General features: G+C 35.7%; 1 protein-coding gene across 2 annotated transcripts in view; it reads right to left on the bottom strand.

Moving 5' to 3' along the window:
* The window catches only part of DENND4C (DENN domain containing 4C), a 125,368-nt gene that overhangs the window by 53,933 nt on the left and 51,148 nt on the right, over positions 1-20,287 (bottom strand). For both annotated transcript variants that reach the window (XM_060014786.2, XM_060014787.2), the window contains exons 9-12: positions 19,912-20,056; positions 16,610-16,785; positions 4,556-4,656; positions 3,304-3,522 (exon numbers count right to left, since the gene is read on the bottom strand). In XM_060014786.2, coding sequence (XP_059870769.1) covers positions 3,304-3,522; positions 4,556-4,656; positions 16,610-16,785; positions 19,912-20,056 — 641 coding nt within the window. The remainder of the gene's footprint in view (positions 1-3,303; positions 3,523-4,555; positions 4,657-16,609; positions 16,786-19,911; positions 20,057-20,287) is intronic.

Here is a 20,287-nt window from a genome sequence, read left to right as displayed (position 1 = left end):
CAATGATCAGCAAAGGCTGCTAATACAATTAAATGGAAGGCTGGTGGGGAAACTATCAATATAATGAATGGATGAGCCTGATAAAACTTGAACCCATGGATCAATCTTGAGAGCACTAAAAATGGGACACAGCCAGACTTGCAGTAAGTAGTGAGCATCATGTGTTTTAGCACCACTTGCCAAGAAAACTGAACCTGAATATAATCAAGCTCTAGATCAGTACTGCTTAATTCAGTAACCACTACACACATGTGGCAATTCAGCAATTAAAATGTGGTTGGTCTTTAATGAACCACATACCCAAAGCCACATCACTATTAAGTTGTGGAGCTGGAATTTGAACAGACAGTCTGACTTCTGAGTCCATGCCATTATTAGTGATTTATACCCAGAGGCGAAGGTTCAGGGAAAAAAAAAAAAAAAAAAGTGGCTGGTCCAAACTGAGATGTGCTATAAGTATAAAACACACACCAATTTCAAAGCCTTAGTATGGAAAAAGAATGTAAAATATTTCATTAAAATTTTTACAATTTGATTACATGTCAAAGTGATACATTTTGGATGTATTAAGTTAGAGAAAACATATTATTAAAATTAACTTCCCCTACTGCTTTTTAAAAAACTGTGTCTACTAGAAAATCTTAAATTATATATGTGGCTCCCATTATATTTCTTTTGAACAATGTGGCTCTTATTCCAACCAGAAGTTTACAGGAAATATAGATGAAAAAAATGTTAACACCATGGGGATACAATCAGATAAAAACACATATAACTTCAGGAAATTCTAAACACAGTTTATGGGTGAAATGATGTCCTACTTGGAATTTAGAAAGAAAGGGAGGGGTGGAGGAGGGGAGGAGAAAAGGACGAAGGAAGAGTAAAATGAACATAGGAGAAACTAAAACAACAGAATGTAGATTGCTACTACTGCTGAAGTTGGAAGGTAGCTACGTTATTCTCCCTACTTTTATTCATGTTTGTTAAAGTATCCCTAAAAAAAAGTTAACCCAAAACCCACAGCTAAATCCTATTCTTTTTTCAGGCCCAAGCTTAACTGTTACTTCTTCAGGGAAACTTTCCCCTGACCTAGCTCTCTTACTGTAACCAATACTTTCCTTTATAACACACTCAGTAAAATGTATTATTTTATTGTCAAATGTATATATCCCTTGTTAGACCAAATGCTACCCTGTTAACAAAAACCTTAGGCCTCAGACACTAGTTAAATATCTTTCTAAATTCCATTAGTAATGCCTCTCTTCTACTTAGAATGACAGAGAATGAATTAGTGACCCACTACTGTCCATTAGAAAAACTCCATATTCTTAGTCTGGCATTTGAGACTACTCATAATCCGAGCTCTAATCTTATTTTCTGCTTTATCTTCCACAACACCTCTAAAGCTCCTCACTTGGTCAAATTGTACCATTAAAACTTTTTTCCCGAACATGCCATTATGGGCTGAACTGTGTCACCCCAAAATTCTTATGCTGAAGTCCTAACTCCCAGGATTTCAAAGTGTGACTGTATTTGCAGATATGGCCTTTAAAGAAGTAATTAAGTCAAACTTAAGTAAATAAACTAGGGTGGGCTCTAATCTAATATGAGTGGTGTCCTTAAGAGACAAGAACATTTAGATACAGATTCGCACAGAAGGAAGTCTATGTGAAGATACAGGGAGAAGACAGCCATCTACGAGTCAAGGAGAGAGGCCTCAGAGGAATCCAATCCTAGCTACACACTGATCTCAGATCTCTAGCCTCCAGAATCCTGAAAAAAAAAACAAAAACAATTTTCCGTTGTTTAAGCCAGGGGTCCCCAATCCCCGGGACACGGACCAGTATCGGTCCACAGCCTGTTAGGAATGGGGCCACATGGCAGGAGGTGAGCGGCAAGCGAGTGACCGAAGCTTCATCTGCCGCTCCCCATCACTCCCCATCGCTGGCATTACCACCTGAACCATCCCCCCCACCCTACCCCGTCCATGGAAAAACTGTCTTCCACGAAACTGGTCTCTGGTGCCAAAAAGGTGGGGGAGCGCTGGTTTAAGCCGGCCAATCAATGGCATTTTGTTATGGCAGCCCTGGCAAACTAATACACATGCCTTGTGCTTTTGTTCTTGAGCTTCCTTCCACTTCATTATTACCACTAGCAATAATACTGTTATCATGAGTATTGTGAAGTACTTTTTCTAGTTGCTTCACATACATTTTCTCATCTAATCTTCACAATTGTGCATGAATTAGGTATCATCCTCATTTTATTAATGACAAAACAGAACCCCAGGAAGGCTTCATAAATAGCAAAGTGGAAATTCTAATTCAGATCTGACTTTTAATGTCTAGTGTTTTTTAGAAAGTCTTTCTTGCTCATCTCCATTTATAAATTCTACCCATTCTTTAAAGTCATGCTCTTCTTCCATGAAGTCTTCCAAAACACTCATTTGGAAGAATGTTCCCTTTTTCTGAATTTTTATGTCCTCTCACTGAATGATTATGTAAAATCTGTTTTCTTCAGTACTTGCTCTATTTTTAAAAACACGTTAGATCATTCTCCACTGGGTATCCCATGGAGCTGGATTTTACACTTCTTTATATCCCTACATAATAACTAGTGGGGTTTGGTAAATGGCGACTAAATATTTGAGAGATAAGTTGTCCCAAAGCAGAAATGAGAAAAGACAAAAGGACTATTAGGAAAATACAGATTAAAAAATAATAATAATAACTGCAGGGTCAAATTATAGCTATGTAAAATAATTATCATATGAATACTGATGTATCGCTAAGGTTGCCACTACATATATGAGAGCTGCTGAATAACAACAAAAATCTTCATAATTCCCGAAAATAACAAACACTAAAATGAATGAGTATGGTGTTTTCCCCTGGAACAAGGCTGTATTTTTCAAAAATTTAAAAAAACTGGTGGCTTTATTCCAAAAACTCTTTATTAGAGAATACTGTAAAGCCCAGAGTGTATAAAGTCAAGAATCATGCAAAGTGGAGAAAACACCTAAAAACAAACCACCAGCTTTATTCTACTAAGATAACTGATTAGAGTACTATAAATGTCAGCAACATCTTTGACATTTCAGTTTCAGATTTCTCAGGAAAAAAATGGGGTATAAAAATTAAAATAAATTCTATTCATAGAGCTAGATTACAAATACACAGAAGACCATCATATTTTAATATGAATTTCTAAGAACTTATATAGTAGCACTATATTTGGTAGCACTACCAAACAGAAATTTTTTTCATTTCAATAAAAAGTATTTATATTTTCAATGCCACTCACCCTGTCGGTCAAACAATGAATCAGCAGCAGTGGCTTTATTTGAAGGAGCCTCTGTGATTGGTCTGAGATATGTTCTGTATCCTTTTAAAATGGATGCCATAAAGCGCAAAAATGCCTCCTGAATTTCCATCTCAAGTTGTGTCATCTTCTTTTGCCAGGAGAAATCTGCTTCAATTGGAGTCATCTCAATCGCTGAACCTTCCTGAGTTTTTCGGTGAACTGACAAATGAAGAAGAGAAAATGGCATTAATACATAATGTTATATATATAATAATTCGACAAGGGAATTGTCAAAATAAAGCCCATGACTTCCTGAAATTCCTCTTTATTAATGTAAAGGGATCACTGGCAGGGGCTAACAGGGAGGGCACAGATGGGGCACAGAAAACATGTTCAAAAAACCATAAACCATGGGACTTCCCTGGTGGCACAGTGGTTAAGAATCCACCTGCCAATGCAGGGGACACAGGTTCCAGCCCTGGTCTGGGAAGATGCCCCACACCGTGGAGCAACTAAGCCCGTGTTCCACAACTACTAAGCCTGTGCCCTATAGCCCGCATGCCACAACTACTGAAGCCCACGCGCCTAGAGCCCGTGCTCTGCAACAAGAAAAGCCACCGCGATGAGAAGCCCGCACACCACAATGAAGAGTAGCCCCTGCTCGCTGCAACTAGAGAAAGCCCACGCACAGCAGTGAAGACCCAACACAGCCAAAAATAAATAAAAAGCAAAAGAAAACAAAACAGGGGCTTCCCTGGTGGTGCAGTGGTTGAGAGTACAGCTGCCAATGCAGGGGACACGGGTTCATGCCCTGGTCTGGGAGGATCCCGCAGGCCGCGGAGCGGCTGGGCCCATGAGCCATGGCCGCTGAGCCTGTGCGTCCGGAGCCTGTGCTCCGCAACGGGAGAGGCCACAACAGTGAGAGGCCCGCGTACCGCAAAAAAACAAAACAAAACAAAAAAACATGAACCACAACAGTAGTATCTTACTATTGGAGTTCTGTTTTGTAATGAGACTCCCTTTAAGCAGAGTAAAATTATGTCTAAATCTAAGAATTTTCTTATATACATTCTTTCATTAGAAATATCCCTTCCTGGGAATTCCCTGGCAGTGCAGTGGTTAGGACTCTGCACTCTCACTGCAGAGGGCCTGGGTTCAATCCCTGGTTGGGGAACTAAGATCCCACAAGACATGCAGCATGGCAAAAAACAAACAAACAAACAAAAAATCCCTTCCTTTTTCCTCACATTACCCGAAGATAGCTGGGGATACAATTTCTTCAAGGTGCTAATCAGATTTTTGCATGGCTTTTTGGGAAGCTGCTTCCAGTTCATGTTCTTCTTTTCATCTGATCTATTAAATAACAACATGATTAATAAAGTCCGTTATCATCTGTTTTTACTTAAACAAAATTCTTATGTCAAACTAAAAAAGAAAATGCAAAGGGTATTTTTACTGAAGTTACAATTTGAGAATCTGAACAAGTGGTTTTCAAGAAGTTCTCTTTTCATTTTAACCAACCTCAGTCAAATTTGGTCATCTCATTCTAACCCTCCAACATAGATTTTCATTAACTGGAGTTATGAATACAACACAAGTCTTGTTTCAAAGTTACATTTTAGAATTACAATATTTTAAGTGTCAAACTTAACTGACTTGAGACTTCAAACTACCTATTAGAAGCAAATCTCGACAAATATCAGCGTCAGTAGCATACAGAGCATGTTCTCACCACAATTCAAACGAGTCACGATTTAAGAAAAAGAAATTACTTTGGAAGTTCAAAAGAACACTTTTAAATAATGCATGAGTCAAATAAAATATTTTTACAGAATTAGAAATGTTTAAAATGCTACAAAGATGAAAGCACTATGTACCAACCATGGGCTGGAGCTAATGTCAGACCAATATCACTTATGAACATCAATGCTAGCATCTTAAATTCTTAGAGAATTTAATCCACTAGCACATTAAAAAAAAAAGAGAGAGAGAAAGATGTTTACTTTAGGAATGCAGGGTTGTTTACTACTAACTGATTTTATAATGTAATTTACCACACTAAGATTAAAGGAGAAAAACTTAATACTCATCTGAATAGTTGTACAAAAGCATTATAAAGTGCACCACCTATTTATGATTTAAAAAAAGAAATTGCTTTTAATCCAGAAGTGGAAGGAAGGTTCCTTAATTTATTATTAAGCAATCAAAACCCTAAAGTGGGGCTAGCAAACCTTTTCCATAAAGAATCAGATAGTAAGTATTTTTTGCTTTCAGGACCACAGGACCTCTGTTACAACTACTCAAATATGCCACTGTAGCATGAAAGCAGCCTCAGACCACATGTAATTGAATGAGCATGGCTATGATACAATAAAATTTTATTTACAAAAACAGGCCTTGGGCCAGCTGTCAATTCTTGCTTTAAAGCATAAAGATACTTAATGATGAACTGCTCAAACCATTCCCTTTGAAATTAGGAACAAGACAAGATACCAATTATGAATATTTCTATTCAATATTACACTAGGATCCTAGCCAGAGAATTAAGACAAGAAATTCTTAAATATGTAAGTTGTAGAGGATATGATTGTTTATAGTCAGAAAATTGAAGAGAATCTACAAGCAAATGAAAATAAGAGAATTCAAGTAAGCTGCTGGACAGCAGACCACTACATAAAAAATCAATAGCATAGTTATACTCCAGGAACTAACAAATAAAACATGTAATTAAAATACCATTTACAGTAGCAATAAAAACCGTAAGGTACTTAGGAATAAGTAAGTTTAACAAAAGGTGTGCCCGATCTTTACAGAGAAAACTGAAACAGTTATTGAAAAACCTCTAAAAACACCTATGAAGTAAAATACAACATTCACGGGTACTGAGACTTTATGTCAAAATGATCTTATTTGCCCCCAAATTAATCTATGAATTCAATAGAATTCTAACAAAAAATCACAACAGAATTTTGCATGGAATTTAAAAAACTAATTAAAATTTATATGAAAAAGCAAAAGACCAAATATAGTCAAAACAATTTTAAAGAATAAGCAGTAAAGAGACTTGCCATTTCACATCATTTTTTTTAAACAATGTTATTGAGATATAACTCACATACCATACAATTTATTCATCTGAAGTGTGCAATTTGATGGTTTTCAGTATATTCAGAGTTGTTTTAACAACCACCACAATTAATTTTAGAGTATTTTCATCACCTCAAAAAGAAACCCCACACCCTCTTAGTCACTAACCCACAATTCCCCCATCCTCCCATCCCAAAGTAACCACTAATCTATTTTCTGTGTTTACAGATTTGCCTTGGGCATTTCAAATAAATGGGATCATATAAGGTCTTTTAGCATGAGGTTTTCAAGGTTCATCCATGTTGCAGACAACTTAATTTTCAAGTCATTAAGATAATCTGATGCTGGCAAGAGACTAAAACAAACCAAAGGAACAGAAAATAAGCCTGGATACATACCCACACAAATATAAAAACTGATATGTGATGGTATTGACTCTGAAGACAGGTGGGAAAGAGATGAACTGATCATCCAATAAACAGTGCTATGTGACAACTGTTTACTCATGTTAAAAAAAAATAAAATGGTATCTCTATGTCTCATCATACACTAATAACACCAAGTTTAGCTAAATTAAAGGTCTAAATGAGAAAGTCAAAACCTCACAACTTTAAGAATATCCAGGATAATATTTCATGACCTCAAGGCAGAGGATTTCATGTACAAGAACCAAAAATGGCAATCCATAAAGAGAAACTGAGAGCTGTGATCAATTAATATAAGTTTCTGTTCATCAAAAGACACAACAGAATGAAAATACAAATCACAGTGTGGCACAAGCTATTTGCAATGCATATAACAGACTAAGAATTACTTCCAGATTATATAAAGGCCTTATACAAATCAAAAGAAAAAGACAAACAACCCAACAGGAAAATGTACCAAAAAAGGAGGGAAAAACCAAAGGGCAAAAAGAAATTAAAACACATCATTTGCTACTAATTAGGGAAATGTGAATTAAAGCCACAGTGACATCCCATTACCATCAAGTTGGCAAAAATTTGAAAGTTTGATCATAACAAGTACTGACAATGATATGGAACAAAGAGAACTTTCGTTTGCTGATGAAGAGGGGAAAGAGTAATATGGCATTAGCTATGCCTAGCAACCAACATTAGCTCTTCTAGGTATATGTTTCAGAGGAATTTTAACCATGTACTCAAAGAAATATGCATAATAATGATCAGAGCAGTTTTGTTCATAATTGCAAAATCTAACTACAATCTAAATACCCATCAACACTGATAAACACTGAAGACAAAGTAGAGCTACGTGTATCAACATGGATGAACCGCATAGAGAATGATGAGTAAAAAAGCAATTCACAGAAAACTATACAAACAAATTTTTAAAGCATGAAAAACAAAATGTCATTTATACTAATACATATATAATATGTATTAGTGGGTGGAATCTGGGAGGAAGATTCATGCAAGTTATTTACATTATTCTCTATAATTCTTTGGTATCTAGAACATTTCATAATTCTGTAAGTACAATTAAGGAGAGTTCAAAATTATTTTACAAAACAGCGCTTTGAACAACAGAAATTATATAGAAGTTATTTAAACCTGGGCAAAATTAAGAATCTCTGTAATAGGGTTTCCCTGGTGGCGCAGTGGTTGAGAGTCTGCCTGCCGATGCAGGGGACACGGGTTCGTGCCCCGGTCCAGGAAGATCCCACATGCCACGGAGCGGCTGGGCCCGTGAGCCATGGCCGCTGAGCCTGCGCGTCCGGAGCCTGGGCTCCGCAACGGGAGAGGCCACAACAGTGAGAGACCCGCGTACAGAAAAAAAAAAAAAGAATCTCTATAATATTCTTTTATTCAGAACAGTAAATAAAATGAGGTAAATATTTGAGTTAAAACTTCAAAATCATTTCCAAAGGCACCACAATATATACAACCTTGAAATAACTGTTTTTCAGGGATAGTTACTGAAAAACAATGAAATGTGTATGACAAGAAATATTTAGTGCTTCCAAGCAGTTCATTATTTCCAGGCTATAAGTAAATCTAAATATACATAGTAGAGATCAATCAAGATGGTAGACTAAGAGGACATGGAGCTCACTTCCCCGCATGAACACATCAAAAAATACATCTACATGTGGAACAATTCTCATGAAAAACTAACTGAAAACTGGCAGATGGACTCCTGTACCACCAAGGCTGTAAGAAAGATACACATGGAAGGGAAGAAAAGTGATTGGGTTGGGACCTGTGCCCAGGGGAGGGGACTCAGAGGAAATGGGAGATTACACAGGTGGACACCCTCTCAGGGGAGTGAGTGATGAGAGCCATAGATAGGGCACCCCAGTCCTGGAGTCCTACGCAGGGTAGACAAGCCCCCTTGGCTGGCTGGAGGACCACTGGGACTAACAAGAGGCAAAAAGAAAAACAGAAAAAAAGAAAAACAAATTTAAAAAAATGGAAACAGTTTAAGAGATCTACAGAATAACATTAAACATACCAACATTCACATTATAGGGATACCAAAAGACAGAAAAGGGGATCAAAAATGTATTTGAGAAAATTATGGCTGAAAACTAACCAAACCTGAGGAAGGAAACAGATATCCAGGTAAAGGAAGCACAGAGGGTCAAAACAAGATGAACCCAAACAGGCCCACACCAAGACATATCACAATTAAAATGACAAAAGTTAAAAGTAAACAGTGAATTCTGAAGGCAGCAAGAGAAAAGCAAAGTGTCATATACAAGGGAACCCCCATAAGGCTATCAGCTGATTTCTCTGCAGAAATTTTATAGGCCAGAAGGGAGTGGCATGATATATTCAAAGTGCAGAACAGGAAAAGTCTGAACCCAGGATACTCTACCCAGCAAGATTATCACTTAGACTACAGGGAGAGATAAAGACCTTCTCAGACAAGCAAAAACTAAAAGAGTTCATCAATACTAAATCTACCCTAAAAGAACTGTGAAAGGGTCTTCTCTAAATGGACAAAAAAGTAAGAATCTATAGGAAAGGGAAAATCCCACTAGGAAAAGCAAATGTATAGTAAGGACTGAAGATCAACCACTTAAGCCAATATGAAGATTAAAAGACAAAAAACTGTAAAAGCAACTATAACTACAATAAACAGTTAAGAGACAAACATGAAGATACAAAATATGACATCAAAAACACAAAATGTGGGGAGAGGGAGTAAAAAAAAATGTAGATATTTTAGAATGTGTTTGAACTAAATTACTACCAGTTTAAAACAAAAAGTAGACATAGTTATAGGTCAACAATATATAAACCCGACAAAACACAAATCAAAAACCTACAATAGTTACACAGAAACTAAAAAGAAAGGAACAGAAGCATAGTACTAACGAAAATCATCCAACCACAAGGGAAGAAACAAAAAGAAATAACAGAGAAAAACCTCAAAACAACTGGAAAACAAGTAATAAAATGACAATAATTACATACCTGTCAATAATTACTTTAAATGTCAATGAACTAAATGCTCCAATCAAAAGACATATGGTGGGACCTCCCTGGTGGTCCAGTGGTTAAGAATCCACCTCCCAGAAAATATTTGCAAACGAAGCAACTGACAAAGGATTAATCTCCAAAATATACAAGCAGCTCACGCAGCTCAATATCAAAAAAACAACCTAACCCAAAAATGGGCAGGAGACCTAAATAGACATTTCTTCAAAGAAGATATACAGATTGCCAACAAACACATGAAAGGATGCTCAACATCACTAATCATTAGAGAAATGCAAATCAAAACTACAATGAGGTATCACCTCACACCAGTCAGAATGGCCATCATCACAAAATCTACAAAAAATAAATGCTGGAGAGGGTGTGGAAAAAAAGGAACCCCCTTGCACTGTTGGTGGGAATGTAAACTGATAGAGCCACTATGGAGAACAGTATGGAGGTTCCTAAAAACAGAACTACCATATGATCCAGCAATCCCACTACCGGGCATATACCCTGAAAAAACCATAATTCAAAAAGAGACATGTACCACAATGTTCACTGCAGCACTATTTACAATAGGCAGGACATGGAAGCAACCTAGGTATCCACTGACAGATGAATGGATAAAGAAGATGTAGCACATACATACAATGGAATATTACTTAGCCATAAAAGGAAATGAAATTGAGTTATTTGCAGTGAGGTGGATGGACCTAGAGTCTGTCATACAGAGTGAAGTAAGTCAGAAGGAGAAAACCAAATACCATATGCTAACACATGTATATAGAATCTAAAAAAAAAAAAAGTTGTGATGAACCTAGGGACAGGACAGGAATAAAGATGCAGAACAGAGAATGGACTTGAGGACACAGTGGGGGGAAGGGTAAGGTGGGACGAAGTGAGAGAGTGGCATGGACATATATACACTACCAAATGTAAAATAGATAGCTAGTGGGAAGTAGCTACATAGCACAGGGAGATCAGTGTGTCCACCTAGAGGGGTGGGATAGGGAGGGTGAGAAGGAGACGCAAGAGGGAGGGGATATGAGGATATATGTATACGTATAGCTGATTCACTTTGTTATACAGCAGAAACTAACACAACATTGTAAAGCAATTATACTCCAAGAAGATGTTAAAAAAATAAAATAAAATCATGGTAAAATATACATAACATAAAATTTACCATTAAAAAAAAAAGAATTCCATGCCAATGCAGGGGACGTGGGTTTGATCCCTGGTCAGGGAACTAAGATCCTGCATGCCATGGGGCAACTAAGCCCATGCACTGCAACTGTTGAGCATTTGGGCCAAAACTAGAGAGCCCTCATGCCGCAACTACAGAGCCCATGCGCTCTGAAGCTCACACACCCAAACTACAGAGCCTGCATGCCGCAACTACTGAGCCCATGCACCACAACTAGAGAGAAGCCCGCACACCTCAATGAGGAGCCTGCACGCTGCAGTGGAGGATCCCTCATGCCTTAATGAAGACCCCGCGTACTGCAACCAAGACCCAACGCAGCCAAAAATAAAATAAATAAATAAATATTTTTTAAAAAAAGACATATGGTGGCTGATTGGACAAAAAACCAAGACCCTTCTTTCCACAAGAGACTCACTCGAGCTGAAGACACAAAAAGACTGATAGTGGGGGGATGGGAAAAGATACTTTATGCAAACAGAAATGGCAAGAAAGTGGGGGTAGCAATGCTCATATCAGAAAATAAACTTTAAACAAAGGCTATAACAAAAGACAAAGAAAGGCATTATAAAATGATAAAGAGATCAATACAAGAAAATGATATTACACTCAACATACGTGCACCCAGGAGCACCTAAACATATAAAGCAAATACTAACAGACACAAAAGTAGAAATTGACACTAATACAGTAATAGTAGGGTACTTTAAAACCCCACTTACATCAATGGACAGTCAATAATGCAAGAGCAGTCTAAAATGACACAACAGAGCAGCTGGACTTAATAGATATCTACAGGACATTTACATTCAAAACCAGCATCATTAACATTCTTTTCAAGTGCACATGGAACGTGCTCCAGGATAGATCACATGCTAGGCCACAAAACAAGTCTTAACAAATTTAAGAGGATAGAAATTATTTTATCAACTATTTTTTCCAACCACAACGGTATGAAACTAGAAATTAACTACAGAAAGAAAACAAGAAAAGAACAAATGTGCAGAGACTAAAAACATGCTACTAAAAAAACCAACAGGTCAATAAAGGAATCAAAGAGGAAATCAGAAAATACCTCAAGACAAATGAAAACACTACACTCCAAAATCTATGGGATGCAGAAAAAGCAGTTCTAAGAGGGAAGGTTATAGCAATACAGACCTTCCCCAAGAAACAAAAAAAATCTCAAACAACATAACCTACCACCTAAAAGAATTAGAAAAAGAAGAACAAAGGCCAAAGTCAGCAGAAGGAAGGAAATAATAAAGCTCAGGGAGAAAATAAATAAGAAAGAGATTTGAGAAAAATAGAAAAGATCAATGAAACCAAGAGCTGGTTTTTTGAAAAAAGAAAAAAAAAATTGATAAGCCTTTAGTCAGGCTCACCAAGAAGAAAAAAGACAACCCAAATTAAAAAAAATAAGAAATGAAAAAAGGAAAAATAACAACCAACACCATGGAAGTATAAAAAAAAAAAAAGTAAAAGAATACTAAGAACACTTATATGCCAACAAATTGGGCAACCTAGAAGAAATGGATAAACTTCTAGACACAAAACTTGCCAAGAATGAATCAAGAAGAAACAGACACTTTGAACAAACCAATCACTAGCAGTAAAATTGAATTTGTAATAAAAAAAAAACCTCCCAGCCAACAAAGTCCAGAACCAGACTGCTTCACAGGGGAATTCTACCAAACATATAACGAAGAGCTAACACCTACCCTTCTAAAACTATTCCAAATTATTAAAGAGGATGAAACACTCCCAAATTCATTCTACAAGGCCATCTTTACCCTGGTACTAAAACCAAAAACACTACAAAAAAAGACAATTACAGGCCAGTATCTTTGATGAATATAGATGCAAAAATCCTCATCAAAATATTAGCAAACCAAATCCAACAATATATAAAAAGGATCAAACACATGATCAAGTTGGACTTATTCCAGGGACACAAGGATGGTTCAAAATATGTAAAATCAATGTGATACACCACATTAACAAAAGGAAAGACAAAAAACACATGATCATCTCAACACTCAAAAAGCAACTGACAAAATTCAACATCCATTCATCATAAAAATTCTCATCAAAGTGGGTACAGAGAGAACATGTCTCAACATAATAAAGACCATATGTGACAAATGCACAGCTAACATCATATTCAATGGTGAAAAGTTGAAAGCCTTCCCATTAAATTAAGCATCCAAATTGGAAGGGAAGAACTCAAACTGTTACTATTTAGAGATGACATGATACTTTACATAGAAAACTCTAGAATCTAAAACATGACACAAATGAACTTATCTACAAAACAGAAACACACTCCTAGACACAAAGAACAGATTTGTGGTTGCCAAGAGGGGAGGGAGAGGAAAGACTGGGAGTTTGGGGTTGGCAGACACAAACTATTACATTTAGAATGGATAAACAACAGGTCCTATTGTATAGCACAGGGAACTATATTCAACATCCTGTGATAAACAACAGTGGAAAAGAACACAAAAAAAGAATGTCTGTATGTGTATAACTGAGTCACTTGGCTGTAGAGCTGTAAATCAACTATACTTCAGTTTTTTTAAAAAATGAAGAAAACCCTAAAGTCACCACACAAAAACTATTAGAACTAATAAACGAATTCAGCAAAGTTGCAGGATACAAGATTAATATACAGAAATCTGTTGCTTTTCTCTACAATAATAATGAACTATCAGAAAGGGAAAGTAAAAAAAAAAAAAAAATCCCATTTGAAATTGTATCAAAAAGAATAAAATACCCAGGAATAAACTTAACCAAGAAGGTGAAAGACCTACACTCTGAAAACTCAGATGAAGGAAAGTGAAGATGATACAAAGAAATGCAAAGATACCCCTTGCTCTTCTGGAATTGTAAGAATTAATATTGTTAAAATGACCAATACCTCCCCAAGCAATCATGCAATCCCTATCAAAATACTCATGACATTTTTCACAGAAATAGAACAAATAATCCTAAAATTCATAAAGAACCACAAAAGACCACAAATTACAAAAGCAATCCTGAGGAAAAAGAACAAAGCTGGAGGTATCACCATCCCAGACTTCAGACTATACTACAAAGTTACAGTAATCAAAACAGCAACAGCATGTTTTGTGTCTGGCAAAACACAGACACATAGATCAACTGAACTAAACAGAGAGCCCAGAAATAAACCCACACACCTACAATCAATTAATCTATGACAAAGGAAGCAAGAATATACAATGGAGAAAAGACAGTTTTTTCAATAAGCGGTGCTGGGAAAACTGGACAGCTACAGGTAAAACAATGAGATTAGAACATTCCCTCACACCATATACAAAAATAAACTCAAAATGGATTAAAGACCTAAATAGATGATCTGAAACCATAAAACTCCTAGAAGAGAACATAGGCAAGACACTCTTTGACATAAATCATAGCAGTATTTTTTGGATCTGTCCCCTAAGGCAAAATAAATAAAAGCAAAAATTAACAAATGGACCTAATTAAATTTAAAAGCTTTTGCACAGCAAACGAAGCCATCAACAAATCAAAAAGACAACCTATGGAATCGGAGAAAATATTTGCAAATGATGCGACCAACAAGGGGTTAATATCCAAAACATCCAAACAGCTCATATAACTCATTATCAAAAAAGCAAACAACACAATCAAAAAATGGGCAGAAAACCTGAAAATACATTTTTCCAAAGAAGGCATACAGATGGCTAACAGGCACATGAAAAGATGCTCAACATCACTAGTTACTACAGAAATGCAAATCAAAACAACGGTGAAATATCACCTCACACCTGTCAGAATGGCTCTCAGCAAAAAGACAACAAAAACTAAATGTTGGCGAGGATATGGAGAAAAGGGAACCCTAATACACTGTTGGTGGAAATGTAAACTGGTGCAGCCACTATGGAAAACAGCACGGAGGTTCCTCAAAAAACTAAAAATAGAACTACCATATGATCCAGCAATTCCACTCCTGGGTATATAATATATCCAGAAAAAATGAAAGCACTAATTCGAAAAGATACATGCACCTGATTGTTCATAGCAGCACGATTTACAATTGCCAAGACATGGAAGCAACCCAAGTGTCCATCAACAGATGAATGAATAAAGATTTTATATATATATATATATATATACAATAAAATAGTACTCGACCATAAAAAAGAATGAAATTCTGCCATTTGCAGCATCATGGATGGACCTAGAGAATATTATGCTTAGTGAAATTAGGCAGAGGAAGATACTGTGTGATATCACTTATATGTAGAATCTAAAATATAAAAAAAAATGAGTACAGCAAAACAGAAACAGACTCACAGATATAGAAAACAAACTAATGGTTACCAGTGAAGAGAGGAAAGCGGGGAGGGGCAAGATAGGGGTATAGAATTAAGAGATACAAACTACTATGTATAAAATAAATAAGCAACAAGGATATACTGCATAGCACAGGGAATTATTGCCATTACCTTTTAATAACTTTTATTGGAATATAATCTGTAAAAATACTGAATCACTATGCTGTGTACCTGAAAATAGTACAATATTATACATCAACTATACTTCAATTTTTTTTAAGTACTGAAAACCCAAATAAATAAACAAACAAACATAGTAAAGAACTACCACAATTACACAGTTTTCAAAATACAATGGTAGATCCATTTCAAAATTATTTTTTAAGGTACATTAAATGTTTTCTTCCTTCCTTAAGTTATTCTTCTGGTTCACTCAAGGCTATTTTCCCAACCAATTCTACTGCTGTAACCATTGAAGTCTCATCCCAAATTCTTACTCTATTCATTTTCTGCCAGTATCAAACAGTAAAGAATAAAAGCACTCCAGGACCTGGAATTTGGCACTAATACTAGGGAAGTTTCAATACTTACTGCCCTTTACCCACGTTGTTTCTTGTTTTTGTGAGGACGGGGCTGCAGAGGGCGCTCCTAAACATCCATCTAGAACTGGATGGATGAATCTTCTTTTATTAGTGTGGTGCTCTACTCTCTGAACGCTCAGTTACACCGCTGCTATACATATTTATCACCTCCAGTAAACACAAACTCTGACTGATTTTTAATATCAATTTCTCTGTAATCCCTATAAAATTCAAATCTTGACAACTAAGAAAACAGCATATTACCCTATATCGTGACTAAACTCAAACAGGTAAACCCATTTTTTAAGAGCTTACACACGGATTTTGAACTAAACCTAGATAGCGTATCATCTCTTGAGCTCTGAAAGCAGTGTTTTTCACCTTTTTTTTTTAATAATCCATATTCTCTTCTGATAAACATAAATATCTCCTGCCTACTTTTAACATTATTATCCAATATAAACTATTATAATATTGAACACAATCTTTTTCAAATCACACAACATTCCAGGATTCTGATACTTGTCCTGATTGAGAATCATTGCATTGAATCTGAAGACTTATTACCAACTTTTAAAAGTAGCATATTTGTATATGCTTTCAATGAGCTGTAACTACATGTGGGGAAAAATATAAATGAAGATAATATAAAAAGAATCAACTTACATATATAACATGTTTGTATCCAAGTCAATGCAAACAACATCTTGTGGTGGGTCATGAAGATCAAAATACCTTGAGTCAACTCCAACTATAAATGGTAAAGGTGCACTAAGCACGGCTGCCAGTGAAAGAGGACAAAGGGGAATATATGGGCATTGCCACTGAAATGGAAAGATCATCTGGGAAAAAAAGTTTTAAAAAATTAACCAAGTTTTAAATTTGCAAGGAGAATTAGTAATTAACTAATACTACTGAAAGGGACCATTTACAGAGCATTTAAGTCTAGTTTCATTCCAAAAACTAAATGACTATATTAAACTTCATTCCAAAAACTAAATGACTATAAAACACTGCTAGGCAATACTATGAACCAATGTGATTAAAATCTTCAAGAATGACAATGATCATAAGCACAATTAAAATGCTAACAGCTCTTTGCATGTTAATTCTTCTAATGCCTATAGAAAATCCACATTCCCATTTTATGGAGAAAGTGAAAGAGGAGAAAAAATAGCCCAAAATTTTATAAAACAAACTCATGATCTTTAACTCTGACGCATTTCATCCATCTGTTAATTTTCAAGATAACCTTTGACTAAAATCCAACTAAGAACACCAAGAACTAAAAAAATTTAAATGATTCTCTTGGGAACAGTAATAGTCAACTAAAAATTTCAACCAAAAAAATTTTGTAACTGCCCAAATAAACATAATATTATCCAACTTCAGTGAATCTTGGCATCTTAAAAATATTAGTCAATATAAAACATACCTCAACAATCTTTACCAGCTTTCCTTTATAAAGCTCTACCTTAATTGTATCAATGTGTTCTTTTTAAAAGGGAAAAAAGACAAGTTTTGATAAGTAAAAAAAAAAAAAATTAGAATTTTAATAATCAATATTAAAATTTTAATCACTGATGACAAAATCTTTCCTCTACTACAAAAATCCTTGCTATATTTCAAGAGCTAGTTCAATTCTTACCTTACCCATCAGTACTCACCCCAAATAATTACCTATAGCATTTACTACCTCTGCCAGTTATTTCAGATGGTTATACAGAATTGGAATTCTGTCTTCAGTCATTTGTTTACTTTCTAGTAATTGAGCACTTAATATGTACCAAGAACTGTTCTAGATGATGGGGCTGTAACAGTGAATGAAACAAAGATCCTGCCCTCATGAAATGTACAGTGTAGCATAAGAGCCAGCAAACTTTTTCTGTAAAAGATAAGAATATTTTATGCCTTGCAAGCCACACTGTCTCTGTCACAAATACTTAACTCTGTCTTCATGTATGAAAGCAGTCATAGGCATTATGTAAATAAATGGCCTATGTTCCAGTAAAATTTTATTTACAAAAACAAGTGGCAGCCAGGATTTGACTCACAGGCCACAGTTTGCCAACACCTAGTCTAGCAGGAAGAGAGAAAACAAAAAGAAGGCATAATAAATAAAATATATACCATGTGAGAGAGTGCTAAGTGCTACGAAAAAAAGAAAAAGTAAAGCCAAGTAAAGGCTATGAGAGTTTAGAACATGAGAGAGGAGAGGGGGAAAGCAGGCTGTATTATTAAATAGGCCAAACAGGGTAGGCTTCATTAAGAAAGTGACACTGAGGTGAAACTTGAAGGAGCTGAGGGTTTTAGTCAAGGGGATATCTAGGAGAAGAGCGCTTCGAAGAAAAGGAACAGCTAGAGCAAAGGCCTTAAGGTGTGGGGACTGCCTAGTATGTGCCAGGGGTAGCAAAGAGGCCAGCATGGCTGGAGCAGAGTGAGCAAGAGGGAGAGAAGTAGAAAATGGTATCAGAGAGCAGAGGGATAAAACTACTCGCAAAGGACCTTGCAAGGACTTCAGATTTCCTCCAGGGAAAACTGACTATCTACCATTCAACAAAAGGTACGTTACACCTCTAACTACATAAGAAATTTCAGAATAAAACTACTGGACAACAAAATATGACACCTTTGTCTTCACCTTCGACTTTTGCACACAATCATAAACAATGTCAATTTTACAACAATATCCATTGGTTCCATCAATTTTTGCTATGGGGCTCCATTAACCCTTCAATATTCTTTGATATTCAAATCACTCTCCTTTTGAGGAATTTAAACTGTCAGGATTCTTTTCAATTTTCTCCTCTTTAAATGGTAATTTGCCTTACTATCAAATCCTCATTTATCAATAGTTTTGCAAGCAATTCAGGCTGTTCTCCAACATCGGTTACATAAATTTCATGCAATCTTGCATTTTAATAAGATTTCCGATTTCGCATTGCAAGAGACTGGGCCACAGAGATTCAGACAGAGGGGCATGGATAATCCCTAAAGTTTTATAGGAAGAAATATTTGAGTGGGAACTTTCTAAAACTGGTCAGTTCATTAACAAATATTTTCATGTTATAACAACTTTTGCTTTTACATGTAACTGTGGAGGCTTGGAAAATTAGTACATAATTAGGATCTTTGCCCCCCATAAACCATCTCAAATGGTTATTACTGTTTTCAGTCCTAGCAGCATTTCTCTGACCAGATTAATAACTTGGAGACATACCCCATTTGTTGATTTAACAAGTATTTATTGAGTGTTTACTCCATGCTATTTAACTGTGATAAATGCTGAGGACACAGGAGTAAAAAAGAGACCTAAAAAAGGTCCTTACTTCCATGAGAGTAAAATGGGGAAGGGAAGAGAGGAGAGTCAGCTATTTTAAATTAAACAAATAATGGAAAATAGAGTTAGAGAAATAGAACATCCAAAATTCTATATTATGACCTATAAAGCCCTACATGATCAGACCTCCTTCTAATTGCAATGGGAAGCCGTCAAGAGGTTTTAAAACAGGACTTGATTTAACTTTTATTTATGCTTTTCACAATAGCTAAACATCTGTACATTATCCAATTTCACAATCACCTAGATTTTCCTATACATTACTGGCTCACAATGATTAAAAGTTAAAATTGGGAGAAATTAGTCATGTAATTCATGTCCACAATTTTAGGGCAGCTGAAATTGACCAGAGCTTCTCATTTAATAAAGTAAGCTTCATTCACAAGTTCTATTATTATGTAATCATATAGATTCTCTGAAGAACTCTAAAATATGAAAAATTAGAAATTGAAATTCTCTCAATAGAAATCACTTTTTTTCTTTATATTTAGTATTTCTCTTTGCCATCCTACTACATTTATGTTAAACATTTAGTGGTGATTTCAAAGCTTTGGTTGAAGGAAATTTCCCTTTAGAGTAAAAATTCTCTGTCAAGAATTCTGCACTAAAAAGAAAATTCTATACTTACAGCTACAACAGCTTCAGCTACTCCAGTCAACACAGCTGGCCTAAGAGAATGCAGCAAAATCTTGCTCTCAAGTAAAACAAAGAGCAGCAGTGTTGCACAAGTCTCAGGACCCAGATTCATTAACAAGGTGCTAAAGTTGGCTCCACTAGAAAAGGAGAGAAAAAGAGGTGATTATGAACTGTTTCACCAAAAGGTGCTAAGATTTGCTTATTAAATTATTTCCTAAATATTAATAAATTGAAAATCTAATATTAATTTCAAGTCCTGATTTAGTTATCATTGAAAAGTAGCAAATTTAATAAGATGGTATAGGAGAATGATTCAAACTCATCCTTTGGCAACAAGGGCATTTATCGGAAAGATTTTCCTAAAGAAC

This window comes from Delphinus delphis, chromosome 6 (genome assembly GCF_949987515.2).
Source record: "Delphinus delphis chromosome 6, mDelDel1.2, whole genome shotgun sequence".
Classification (NCBI taxonomy): Eukaryota; Metazoa; Chordata; class Mammalia; order Artiodactyla; family Delphinidae; genus Delphinus; species Delphinus delphis.
This window is presented reverse-complemented; position numbering and strand designations above follow the sequence as displayed.